We start from the raw sequence: 14615 nt of genomic DNA, 5'->3' as shown, positions 1-14615 counted from the left end.
TCTATGTGGGAAATTGACAGATGACGGCGCAACAGTCAAAAATCGAATGTTGTCATTTCAAGATATAGTTTGCGTAATTGTCCAATTGTCGGAGTGTGGTTAATAAATGAATTGTTTCAAGTGTTTCTAATTTATAGAAAAAAATATTGTTATTAAAACCGCGACTTAGCTACTGCGTCGTATTATTAAAGAATTTGGAGAAGTGATAAAACTTGGGGGGGAATAGCTGGTAGAATCTGGAATTTCACATGAATTGCAATAGAAGTCGATTGTAGAATCGCATAAAAAATTGTGGAAAAATAGAGAACATAATCAAATTGCTGCAACAACAAAATCAACAGGTAACTAAAAGTCCAAAGTTAAAAGCGCAATATTAAAATGAGGCGATTCGTATTTTTGAGAACACAATTTGTATATGTAGATGTGCATGTGTATGCGCTACATAAGTAAATACGTACATATATATTGCAAATGAATGGGGCTTCAATGGAATTTTACCATACTCGCATATAAGTATGTATATAAATATAGTATATGCTTATAAATAGGGTAGCCTTTGAAGAGCATAAAAGTTAACCGGCTAAAAGCACAAAAATAAACAAATTTACACTAATAATAAAAACTTACGACTTGTATTTATAGTATATAATAAAGTTCGGACTACTGCACTGGCAGTAAATTGAATCATAATTGTATAAATATACATAAGCAAGTACAAAGAGATGAATATGTCATTCACCAGTGCGAAAATGTTCCGCATCTCCACCAGTGACCCTGCACTTGTCGCAAATTTATTGATTAATTTATCTTTTGGGCCAAGTCAACAAACGCCGAAGTGCCACATATTCTCGCCAGTCGGCGATTTCACCTTGCGGCCACGGTGTTTTTGTATTTGTTGGTTTTCTCTTCACTGATATTTATAAGCATAAATATGTATTTAAAACACTTGCTTAGTTGATACTTTAACTTAGTGCGGTTTTTTAGCTCAGCATAATTGTTTTAATGTTACTTTGGTTTGTTTGATGATTAAATAAAATATAATATATAATATTAAATATTTTTTTCCCATTTCTAAAATCACCTGTACACACATAGCGATGGATTATTGATTTTGTATAAGAAATTATATATAGAGAGGTCATATTTTTGAGCAAAGTTTAATATTAATGCATTTTATTTATTCAGATAATAATATTCGTTAGAAGTTACTCGAAGTCGGCATTGTTTAAATTTTTTTCGTGTTTGTTTATTATCAAAGCTTTTTTGTCCCTGAATTTCGGTTTTGTTTTGTTTTTGCAAAACTAGTTTAAAAAGTCACGCGCTTTGCAAATAATACATACAAACACTATCTACCACACCWGCATTATTTTGAAGCAGCTTTTTGATTTAAACATATGTACTATAGCTAAACTCACCTACGTACACATATAGGAACTAGTAAAAATAGATATGTATGTATGTGCATACATACATATATAAAATCATTGATGAAATTCAAGTAACGCTGACTACGGGGATTCCGTGCCTGCACATGTATATACCTATATATTTCGGGGAAAGGCTGTTTGAAATACAAAAATAACCATCCGATGTTTAGCATACTTTGTCCTATAGATAACCACATTAAAATTGCTATCTTCATCAATGCTGTTCCATTCCATTTTTCAATATAGTTTCATTAATGTGGCTAGTTTCTGATCTAAAATTAMAAAATCTTTCTGCTTCTTTATTATAACTTCACGACATTTTTCTGACTGATCATTTTATTTAATTAATCTGATAACAGTTGCGTATACTAAAACAAATATGTATGTACAAAAATATATTTACGCTGTCAAAACAGTGAGCAGTATTTGTTTAAAAATATACACACATACATATGCATACATATATATAATGGTTATTTTCGTGACAATTGATCGATGTGCATTTCTTAGATTTACCGTCATAGTTACAAATGGAGTTTAGAGAATTATTCTTTGAAAAAACGTTGATAAATCTTATCGAATATTAATCAATTATATAAAAATAGCTTAAGTATTTGCTTGAAATTGAAGAATACATCACATTTGTACAATGACTGGCCGTTCAATAAATTTTTACCAGTTCTAACCGATATGCTTATACGTGAGATTGTTTTAATAGAAAAAGTCTGCATTCACACACTATCAAATAGTTCGTTAATAACATATTATTCAGCAAAGATATAATAATAATGTCGAATTAAGCAACACGTTATAATGGAAGYTAGGTAACCGGAGCGAATGCGGTTATTTATCCGATCATAGTCTGTCATTTCGGCATCGTTCCTCTAACAATAACAAGGGTTATAAAACTGTTAACTCTGTGTTAGTATTAAATGGTTATGCTACTGAAAGAACTGTCCAAGAGCCGACAAAGGTAGGAATTGTGTCTGGCTTTAAACACTAAAATAAATACAATTAATAGTAAAAATAATAATTATTACTCTCTCAAAGTTRCTTTAGCTTCAAAAATTATATTCGCACGCATTTTTCTAAAAATAAGCCTGGTTTCACGCTCTTTGCAAATTCGCGATACTACATGCTTTTCACATTATCGTCAACTTTTCACCTTTCCGCACACTGATTAGTGTCTAAAAATATAAGCAAGCAWATTAAGTAAAGAAATAAACATTTTGGGTGTAATTGAATTATCGCTATTGAAATATCATGTACAATAAATTTTTCAGACAGTCTGRCTTGCTTTTAATAACAAATACACATTCATATGCAAGTACGTTCGTTTATCGCTGTCACATGTAAGTAAGTACGTTGAAAGGTACGTAAGACACATGTACATACATATTTGCAACGACGGGCGGAAGGCAGCTATCGAAATTCCATCATCGTTAGAGGAAAGTTTTGGATCGCAAACAAAAATGTATATTTGCACATGTATGTTGTCATGTTATCGCCAAATATTTTGTCAATCATTAATGGCAATTTKAAGTGAGCTGCTCTATGAAGCTTCTAGAAAGGGAAGCAGCTAAAATAAAGAAAATATCATAGAATAATATCTGTGATTAGTTAACCAATTTTGATAAATCAATTTAGTCACGATGAGGTCACAAGTGTCGCTACTTACTAATTGTTTTATAAGTAYTTTTGTCAAAAATAACGAATTATGTTATTTTAGCACATATTGATTACTTTTTKATTTATCATTGCTTGCCGTGAACACTCACTTGAAGCTGCCTGCTTTTTAAACAATTAACGCCCGTCTCCTGCATAAAGCTGTATTTTGACAGCTCCCAGATAATTGTATACGAATGTACGTACTTATATATATATATATGTATATATATATATAGTGAGACGTTTCACAACACGATAATAATTGCACATTTACGAAAACAAATACCAGCTGTCGGTAATAATAAATATACAATTGTTATTAAATAAATTTCCTTGCATTTTTTTCAGTTATTATAAAATAATTTTGAGCCAAATCCGACTTCAGACATGGTTTATTAATAATCGAAGTGATTGTGCTACTCTTGGATTTAATAAATGTTATTAGCGTACTTGCGCTGTTCTAATGATCTTATTAGATCTGTTAACATACATTAAAGTTGTAATATTGATATTCAATTCAAAGTCATACCTAAAGAGAGCTACCACTTGTTGTAACAGCTGTTTCAAAACAAAATAATCGACAAACGAAATTAGAATAATTYATGGTGAYTAAATGCTWTTATACCCTGATCAGCCACGRGCTGTSTGTTTGTCTATCCGTATATAAGCGAAYCAGTTTCCCAAGTTTTTAAGATATCGATCTTTAATCTCGCACACGTCCTTCTCTCCCCAAGAAGYTGCTCATTTGTCGGAACYGCCGATATCGTACCATTATAGTATAAAGCTGTGGTACAAACTGAAGGAGCGAAGTGCAGTTCTTTCATAGAAAAAATTTTCATTACACAAAATAATTCTGCCGAGTTGACTCTCCTTGGCCAGTTGAAAATCCGGGTCCGGGTTCGGTGTCGTTGCACTCTCCGAAAAAATTGTTCACATTGGATCACTATAGCAAATACGCAAATACATACATAGCTTCCATACAAACTCACAGATCAAAATCGAATTCTTGAAAGAGAACTTTTTGTGTAGGGTATTCTAGCTTCGGTGCAACCGAAATAAATGTTTTTCTTGCTCATATTGCATACATATACGACACTACATACATGTGTGAAAACTACTTTTCGTTTTAATCAACTATAACAAGATCGACGCAGTTGAATTGAAATGAACGTTCGTCAATCAATTTTGATAGTAAACAAAAAACAGCTGTTTATTGAATTTGCACAAATATACATTAATATAGCAATAATATTGCAGCATTCGGTTATAATTATTTTTAACTTCTCTGAAAATTATTTTAAGTACGATTTTAAAGCAATTTGAATTACTCTTATAAATTTGAATTTTTCGAAAGTTTTAAATGTTGGTTTCAGTGAAACAATAAACAAATGAAACATAATCCTGTAATCTCAGGAATTCATAAGCGTTTTTCATATCACGTTCCAAACGATATGGAACTGTACAATATACCTGCCGTGAACGTTTACTGTATCGAGTTATCGAATATTCCATCCAATTGTAACAAAGAAATTATTTTCATTTCATTTTAATTTTTTTTCTATTGTCAAATCACTCAAATTGTTTTAATCTAAACGACAATCAATAAAAGCCGTGTTATTTAAATACAAATAAGTTAGGGATTACCTTTAAATCCTTGCTATTCCAAGTTGAAATCGCACAATCAAGCCACAATGGTAGAATGTTCGTTGTGCTCGTTGCTGAATTTTCTATTCAATTGCGTCTACCATGTGATCAGTTGCGCTTTGGACTACCCGCTCGTTGTGATGGCGATCAGTCTCCTAATAGCGCTGGTTTTCGTCATTAACATTCATACKGCCATGTTGATTTGTGATTTTCGGTTTCCGGGTCGTGGAGCCTCTGGCAGAGGCAGTTGTGGTGCCGGTACAAGCGGTGGTGGTAGTGCAAGTAACAGCTCCATGAATTTTGATTACGGCCCTGACAATGGTAGGTTGAATTTATGTGACAATGAAAATAGAGTAACTTTCACTTTTGATTCAAAATCTTTTGTCCGAACCGGCACACCCGAAAGGACCACACAATTGGCGTTGCTCGGATGCAAATCAGTCACCCATAAATATTATCGATGAGAATGTACAAAAATTTCCCATACGTGAGTTACTCTGCTGGAATCACTACGATGATCTACCCAATGGCATCATGCTGGAGAATAACGGACATACAGGTTTCTAAAACTACTTTATCCGGTATTGTGAAATACTCTACAACCACTGACTTTCTTGCAGTTGTGTTGCGCGCCTGCTTTTCAGGCAATACACCCACCGTTAGCGGAGCTGATCTGTTGGCCTGTTACACTTTTGTTGAGTTGTGTTTTCGCTGGAGTCTGCTGAGCAATGATGGCTCAGAACACATGCTCAATTATCGCAAATTTCCATTAGAACTGCAGGTTACATCTTATTGATTATTGTTTATGCGGTAGTCTATAAGACATGTTGCTATATTCCTTTAGGCCATGCACCGCACTGGTCCGAGCGGTGATTGCACATCGAGTTATGACTTACTAATGGTTGGCTACTTTTTCGAGGTGTCAGCGAATAACCCTTACTTGGATCCGCTTGTACAAAATTTACATCGTATACAGAAACCCGGTTCCAAGATCGAAATTCCACCATTTCCACTCTCCTATCTACTATATCAATTTCGTACCGGCTTCTACAGTTATGGCGGTTCGCTGACTGAGCCACCCTGTTATCAAGGTGCCGAATGGTTTCTCTTTCCCGAACCCTTAGCGATTAGCGAACGCCAATTGAACGAATTCCGTCAGTTGCTTTCGAAGGATGGTAAAACACGCATTCTGCGCAATTCACGTCCCGTTCAAAGTATCAATTGCACACGTGCGGTCAACTTAAATCAATATAATCCCATTGATACTTACCAGATGGAGCCGCCCGTGTCTGAGGTGCAGTGTGAGGATGAAGAAAGTTTTGAATAGAAAGAAGTTGCTATGCCAAGCAGGAAACACTCAGGATCTCATATAATATTCACTTCTATATTTGTAAATTTGTTTTACAAATAGCGAAAATACATATATAACGCTATACGCTTATTTATAAATGATTTTTTTTTTTATTTAAACTTAAATCCTTGTCGTTTAGCAGTTCTTTGTCTGACTGGTATGTTTCGTGGTGTTGTTATAGCGGCAGAAAACAGCGCTAAAAAATAAATAAATAAATTATAAATTAAATATGAATTCTGTCCTTGACCGTATAAAAATCCGAGTTCGTTTCAGTTACGTGGACCCAACTGTCGAATAATCGCAAAAGTTCTCCAAAATATATCAAGCCTGAAAAACGAGATGTGCATACAAAATAGTTTATTATAATTTTTTTAGATCCATATATAACAACTAGTTTACACTCGACTTTTGTATTCTGAAAACTGATATGATCTAATATTAATTTAATTTTATTTTGTTTTTTAAGTCATATACGTAAATATCAAATTTATTGTTTTAGTGTGGTTTCTTTATCTTGCAACTACAAAGGCATAATAACATTTATAAAATAGGTCAGCTGATTTTGAAATGGCGGAAGCATCTACCATACGTGCGCACACAAAAGAAAATGTTTCTAAATTAGTTTTTAAATGTTATCTAAGGTAAATGATAACAACTCAAGTAGGATACATTTATGCGCCTGTTAAGATTATTTGCGTACTTTCGCTTAGTTTATCAACTCTTTGTCTCTGACGCTTATCACAAACACACGCATATGTGGGCTTGCTTTTTTCATTTTTTTGGCACCCCAAAGTAGATCATATGATGCAGTTTTAGTATTGCCATAAACAAATTTTGTGACACCTTATTCATCTAAATAGCTTGTTAACTAGATTTGCTATATTGGTACTAACTTTCACTGATGTTATTGTTTATGACGAGGAGTTTAGGTGTGATTTATAGTACTGTCAAATCTTTGTTGATAATTTGCCGAACATTGCKGAACAATCTGCTCAGTCGAAATACCAGCATAGTGCTTAATATAAGTTATGAACTGAAAAAAAACGTTTATATTTAGGTATATGAAGCGCGAGTGACGGCTACAAATAGTTAGCGGTTTTTTATACTCTCGCAACAAAGTTGCTAAAGAGAGTATTACAGTTTTGTTCACATAACGGTTGTTTGTAAGTAAAAATTGAGATATCATGATGAAACTTGGTACACGTATTTCTTGGCTCCATAAGAAGGTTAAGTTCGAAGATGGGCAAAATCGGCCCACTGCCACGCCCACAAAATGGCGGAAACCGAAAACCTATAAAATGTCATAACTAAGCGGTAAATAAAGATATTAAAATGAAATTTGGCACAAAGGATCGCACTAGGGAGGGGCATATTTGGACGTAATTTTTTTTGAAAAAGCGGTCTCTTATACACATCTAGATGTGTATAAGAGGGAGGGGCATATTTGGACGTAATTTTTTTGAAAAAGTGGGCGTGGCCCCGGCCCCTACTAACTTTTTTGTACATATCTCGAAAACTACTATAGCTATGTCAACCAAACTGTATAGAGTCGTTTCTTTTAGGCATTTCCATATACAGTTCAAAAATGGAAGAAGTGGGACAATAATCACGCCCACCTCCCATACAAAGGTTATGTTGAAAATCACTAAAAGTGCGTTAACCGACTAACATAAAACGTCAGAAGCACTAAATTTTACGGAAGAAATGTCAGAAGGAAGCTGCATCCAGGTTTTTTTAAAGATTGAAAATATATCTCAGGAAGTACTCAACCGATTTCAATGAAATTCGGTATATAATATTTTCTTAACACCGTAATGACATGTACCACGCCTGAAATCTCGATTATCACTTTATCATGCGAGAGTATAAAATGTTCGGTGACACCCGAACTTAGCCCTTCCTTACTTGTTTTTTTTATAAAAAACTGAATTGCGACCTTCCTGATATTTTTTGTGCAAACATCACTTTTAACGTACAACTGTTGATTATTTAATAATTTCAAAATACATCCTTCCGAATGACCGAGCAAAGCAGAGAAATTTGAGAGCGCATCACATTTCCGTTTGTTGAGAAACATGGTTGCCAGAAAGAAAAAATCACGAATAATAATTTAGCAATAATTGTCAATGAGTTATAATTTCATAGGTTGAAATGCTAAGTTATTTTCGAAATTGCTCATATCTGTGAAATGAATAATTTTCCTTATCACCGCAAACATTTATTTTACGAAAACATTATAATCACTACCCCCAMACGTTAATAATTTTAAAATAAATAGTTAGTTTACTCACGCATACTTCACATTTATGACAATTGCCTTCGAAAGCACTTTTRCACTACATTTTATCTTTACAAATAAACCATAAACGCGATTTATATGTTACACTCAGAGTTCGCATTGTTTTCAAAATCTTATCATCTTATCGTTTAGATATGATAAATACGGTATTTGTTGTTATACAGCATAAGGTATGGTTTCCGCGATAAGCTTCTACATTACTTAGTCAATGGCCCATGGCACTTCGTGCAAATTCAATGCCAAAAAAGAAACAACTCCGATAAATGTCATCCATCACCGTCGTCCATTAAATAATTAATTGCAAAAAGTATTGTGAACGTTAAAATTACTCACTTAGTTATGTGCATTCGTGTTTAGAGCGTTTGTTCGAACGTTTGCTGAAGTCGTAGGTGCGTCCGGCCAGCTGGCAGTAGTAGTTCTATAGAAAGCCTAGAAATTGCAACGAGTTGATATGTGCATAGGCAACACAAAAATAGGTGAATAATTGAAAATACATCAAATATTAAAAAACAAAAAACTACGGTTTAATTGAGCGAACTAYGAGCGTTTCGCAATGGCAACAATGGGAATTTCTAATAAAAACTACGATAACCTAGYAGCACKTCCAATGCCGGTTTGCCGGTTCACCGAGACAACTCGAATTTTCAATGTGCYATTTTATTGTCTTATTTTCGTCGTTTAARCGATGTCTGTGTTGTTTATGCAACAACGCGACGTCGATGCGACGCGTGTCTGTRTTGGCGCGGAATCATCAGGTGTTTTTCATTGCCCAGTTGCCGGTTTGASGTTCTTGCTGCCRCATTGCAATTTGGCGCGCTGTTCACTTTGTTGTTTGATTCTTGTAAAATAGTTGTGTATAACCGCAGACATATGATTTATTGTTGTTGTGCTGCATAGTTATTTAAAATCCATAAATTGTTATTAATTGAAAGTAAGGAATGGAAATTTTTTCGAAGAAGCATTGCAATAAAGAAAGCTTGTGCTTTGACAGACGTGAATGTTACGTATACGCAGTGTACATAAGTCTGCCGTTTGGGGTGGACCATGACACCGGCTAGCAAAAGTGAAATGCAAGCAAATTTTAATTTTAGATAACCTCGAAAAAAATATATCTATTTATTTATCTGGCGACTAAAAATCCACAATATTATCAACAGAGAAACCTTAGAATCAGCGTATTTTTTTTAATTAACTTCCGTGTTATCTTTGCTTTATGAAAAAGAAAAACGAAAAATGACATATAAATGATAAGAAACAAGTGGGGCTGCGCACGTTTACCAACACCTAGTGACCTTAAAAAGCTTAGTGTGGTTTATTAATTGATCAAGTTGTAAATAAAGGTAAGAAGAAAGCATTACAGACGTGAAGCCTATGGAAATACTAAAAAAAGGTTGCTTGAGTTATTGTGATTTTAGTTCCTCGGAAAAATAAGTACTGAGTTAATAAACAAAATAAATCGAAACTATACAATGTGAAATTTAAGTAAAATAAAGTTTATAAAAAGCGATCGTTCAGGGTATCTAATTGAGTTCAATACTGTATATATCTGTTATATAGGGAATTCGTTGAACAATAGTTCCGCTATTCTCTCTAATTGAGGATCTTCACGAAATTGGTTTGTATTACAAATTTTCTGTGCAATCTTCTCATGGGATAATCACAACTTATTCTCCAAACTGTTCAAATCTCCCGAAAATGGACAAAAAATAAACACAATTGCCTTGCTTATTGTCATCAGTGTTAGTCATCGTGCTACAAAAGCTATTTTTATAACCTGTATAGTGTATATTAAATTTTGCTCGAAATTTGAAACACTGCAGGAAACGTCGACGACCCAATTATATGTATATATAATATATTGCATTTATATAATGAAATTTTGCACACGCTCTCCCCAAAAAGCTGCACATTTGTCAGAATCGCCTATATCGGATCAATGCAGCATATGTATAAGAAATGTGAAGCCGAAGTTAACGTTTTTTCTTGTTTTACTGCACACTAGCTTCCCATATATCACAGCGGAGCTAAAATTATAAACCAGTTGTGACTAATGACATTCCACATACTTTAAATACACGGATGTAAGTGACTTAAAATATGAAATCGCAGTACTATGTAGTATTATAATACTTCAAACACGGTGTACTAGCACCTTCAGCTATCTTCAGTTTCACGACTATACAGTCATTTACAGCCACTCACGTGCCATACTCTTATAAKCCTATCTTTAGTTGCTGGATAAATGAATAATTCAAACACAGTGTTATATTTGGCGTCMTTTTCAACGCAAGCACTTTAATAATAGATAATAAAAATTAATATTTTATTACYTTTTTAAAGCGAGCGTAATCAAAACACGCTTGGAAAATAAGTACTTAATCTCGCATTTAGATAGAACACCTCTATATAGTATATATTTGTTTAATTTAATCGGTATTACAATCAGACAACATTGAAACAGTTATTGTTGTTGTTATTAAAACAAAAAAAAAACGTATATTTGCTAATAGATAACTAGCCGCACGCCAGGGAGTGTGATCTAGTCAGTTGGTAAATACAAATAAGACGCGCCTCGGCATTGACGTTTCTGTCGGCGTTGACTGTCATTATTGTACGTGCAAACATACTTAGTTATTGAGTGAATTTATAATAGCACTTCACTTGAGCAATTCAATTGATAAACGAGCTATCAACGAGCAACGCGCACATAAATACAAATTACATTGTGGAAGTGGCGCGTAAGGTAGGGCCAATTGGTCACGTTAATGCCTTGGACACTTTCTATGCGGTTTTATCCTACTTTGCGACGACTTAGTGGTGTCATCGAACAGTAAACCCCCAATCAAGTAGATGTGTATATAGTTAGCTGTAATCTCCGACGGCTGTTCACGCATACACACTCATATAGCTAAGAACCGGTGTAAATAAATACAAAAATAAACATAACGTGCCACGAAATGCGCATAAATAAACAAAACAACTACTCTTGCCGGCATTTATAACGAAATAACTGTTATATAAATAAAAAATAACAATATTTGCTATTAAATTACTCCTTGTTATAATATTTTATTGTGATTAAACATTGTTTTTATTGTTTTTTCGCTCTCAAATAATTTTTTCGCTGTAAAATTTCATTTGCAGTTCTTGGCTACTTACAATTGATATTTCCTTTGTGAACGTGTGACCAATAAAATTCGCCATCACGTCGCAGTACGCACTTTTAACCGTTAAACACATTATTTGTGTCTACAAGGTGAAGAAAAAATTCAGCGAACCAGTGAACAATACGTAGAATACACGCGACCACAAGCATTCAGCATAGCGGAGAAACAACCAGCGTCGAGTGTCATCACTAGTCATASCCGCATACGCCCTGTAGTACAACTGCAACGACGCTCCAATACACGGCACACGCCACACACACACACACGACATACATATATAGACGCCAAAACACGCACGCACCCACACAAGATGCCAGTTCAATCTCCTATTGCAATCAGCAATCGCGCTATTGAACATATCGACGATGTCGATCCGCTGGAATATCATGGCCATTGGGAGCCAGTGGGCATTGCACGCGTCCAAAACACCGGCACCTCGGCAATGGTGACATTCGCCAAACGCCAACAACAGCCATACATAAAGGGCGGTTGCTTGCATGACAACAAATATATATTTGAGCAGCTACATTTCCACTGGGCGGACACGGACGAGTCRGGCTGTGAGCACACGCTAGAGGGTGTGAAATACTCGATGGAGGCGCATGCCGTACACTACAATGCCAAGTATAAGAATTTYGCTGAGGCCAAGAATAAACCGGACGGTTTGGCGGTGGTGGCTTTTTTTATACAGGCGTGCGGTGACAAGGATTGTCCAGAGTTCAAAAAGATCACTGAAGGCATACGCATCGTGCAGAAGATAAATACAAGCGCTTCGTTGGATTCGGGTTAGTAGCACACACCCATTATTTGCATACGTGCATTTTTGTTTCTAACAGTTGAATTTATTGTTTTTTCACAGATTGCTTGTCCTGGATTGGTTTGCAGGAGCTAAGCAAACATTATTACACATACAAAGGCTCGTTGACTACGGCGCCGTACTTTGAGAGTGTCACTTGGATCATCTATCGTACGCCGATATACGTCTCTAAGGGGCAGGTGAGCATGCGGAATGAACGTAGTGTTGTTTTAGTGGAAGTGTGATTGGGGTAGTGCTCTAGACACCACAATTAGTTTTTTGGCAAGCTTATGTGTATTAACAGCAATACTAATTTGCAACAGTCTAAAACAAAAACTTTATAACAAAATTTCTCCACAAAAGTCTCCAAAAAACTTAAGAAAATTTCCCCATAAAAGTCTCCAGAAAACCTAACAAAATTTCTCCAAAAAAGTCTCCAAAGTTTTCGGATTTTTAACCACCAGACTTCCCATATAACGGTAGTAGGAGTACAATAAACCTGTAAAGAATGTCGTTAGAAAGGTAAAATTTTGATCAGCGTCAAAATTCCAATGTGGGCATGGCACCGTCGACTTAGAAATACATATATAAAAGTTTTCACTTAATAAAATGCCAGAGTACCAAAGTTTCGAAATTTGGCCTAGTATTTTTTTGAAAAACATTTTTTTATTTTTTTCGAAGATCCCACTTCGACTATAGAATCATAAAAGCCTAACAGAAAAGTATATACCATTGAAATAAAAGAAAAACGTAGAATATGGCTATTTTTTATTTTTATTTATTTATTATTATTATTTTTTTGTTTTTTTAATGAAGAACGAATTTTTCACTAAACACAAATTCCAACTTCGAAATCAAATATTTCGACATTGAAGGTTAACTTCGAAAAACGGTGACATTAAGTTTGTACTGTTAATTTAATCACCCGAAAAAATTGGTACCCGAAAAAATGTCCATTTTGTAGTATAGCGTAATGTACTATATCAAAAACATATTCAAACATACCTCTTTAGTGTATACTTTTCTATAGTCTTTTCAATTTCATTGCAAATTTTTCTTTTCGAAATTATAACATTTTTCGATTTCTTTGGTATTTTCCAGGTGCAAGTATTTCGCGATCTACAATCATGTCCGAAGGATGAGAGCAAGAAGATAGTAAACAATTACCGCGAAATTCAACAGCCACATAAAGATCCGGAAATCTACTTCGCGCGCAATGCCAAACCAAAGTCGAAATTATGATCTGTTGCTAGGCAGCAAGATTAGATGGACAAACATGAACACACGCACCTTTACGTATATATCACAAGCCGACAAAGCAGACGGAATTGAAGTGTTAAACAAAATACATAGCTTAGCAGGTCACTTCTCACACGCAAATATAATTTTACTATGCACGCCTGTAGTTGCAGTTAGGTTGGCACTTTCTATGTACATCCAACGCTCACACAGGCCTATAGAACGCAGTGTGCCTAAATGTACAAACACCGGCGCACTGGACTATTGAACTTAGCTCTGTCACTGTATTTTATTGAACACGTTATTACACATATACCCACTTTGGTATATACCATGTACGCATATTTGTAATAATCACCGTTATAACTAAACGCCAGCGTTTACAACCACCAGCGTTTACATTCTGCACGCTTACGAGTTATCGTTTATCGGTTGTTGTATAACTAAATTCTTTTTACTAATAAATTATGTGATTTATGGTTGCAAGACAAGGCGCTCATCGTGTGTTATCTCCGGGTATTACTTACCTCCAACTCTAAAATACTGATAAAAATTTTCCTAAATAATAGTATATGCTACATTTATTTAATTTTATTATATTTATATAACTTGTGTAGGGTCTACATATGTATATCGATACATACATATATATGTGTAGAAGCAAGCAAAAGGCTCTAAAAAAACAAGAAACAAAAAATCATTCCTCATAGTTAAGGATTTGCAATATGGAATTTTGTTAGAATTAATCTTTGTTTTATTAAATGTATGTGTATATGTGACATACCATTTTATCACTGTTTGTATGTAATATATAAAGCTTGTTACGAGGAATTGTCATATTTTTATATTCTAAAGACAAATAAGCAAATGATTTGTGCCGTTAGTACATAAATATATTTCCAAGAAATATAGATAAATGCTAAAGAAAATATTTAATATTACATAAATATTAATGTATGTAAGAGTGGTGTATTTAATAGGGTGGTTAAAAACGCGTTATATATTCAGACGTACCAGAGAGAAC

At 34.5% G+C, this 14615-nt stretch overlaps 2 protein-coding genes across 3 annotated transcripts; both read left to right on the top strand.

Annotated features, from left to right (window-relative positions):
- The first annotated feature begins 56 nt into the window (after nt 1–56).
- Nucleotides 57–14214, top strand: LOC108975887 (carbonic anhydrase 2). Of its 2 annotated transcripts, none has more exons than XM_018944689.1 (4): nt 57–341; nt 11534–12341; nt 12416–12552; nt 13454–14214. In XM_018944689.1, the coding sequence occupies exons 2-4, from the start codon at nt 11867–11869 to the stop codon at nt 13592–13594; spliced, it is 753 nt and encodes a 250-aa protein (XP_018800234.1). In that variant the 5' UTR covers nt 57–341; nt 11534–11866; the 3' UTR covers nt 13595–14214. The 2 variants fall into 2 exon arrangements, with proteins under 2 accessions (XP_018800234.1, XP_018800235.1); XM_018944690.1 differs by lacking the exon at nt 57–341 and adding an exon at nt 8743–8865.
- LOC108975886 (carbonic anhydrase 7-like) lies at nt 4435–6188 on the top strand. The gene is made up of 4 exons (XM_018944688.1): nt 4435–5060; nt 5146–5298; nt 5360–5520; nt 5584–6188. Exons 1-4 carry the CDS (start codon nt 4787–4789, stop codon nt 6064–6066), a joined length of 1071 nt encoding a protein of 356 aa, XP_018800233.1. The 5' UTR covers nt 4435–4786; the 3' UTR covers nt 6067–6188.
- Nucleotides 14215–14615: the final 401 nt, after the last annotated feature.

The sequence above is a fragment of the Bactrocera latifrons genome, unplaced genomic scaffold, assembly GCF_001853355.1.
Source record: "Bactrocera latifrons isolate USDA-ARS-PBARC rearing strain unplaced genomic scaffold, ASM185335v1 scaffold_7, whole genome shotgun sequence".
In the NCBI taxonomy this organism is placed as follows: Eukaryota; Metazoa; Arthropoda; class Insecta; order Diptera; family Tephritidae; genus Bactrocera; species Bactrocera latifrons.
The sequence above is the reverse complement of the archived record's forward strand: the minus strand, read 5'-3'. Positions and strand labels throughout refer to the sequence as shown.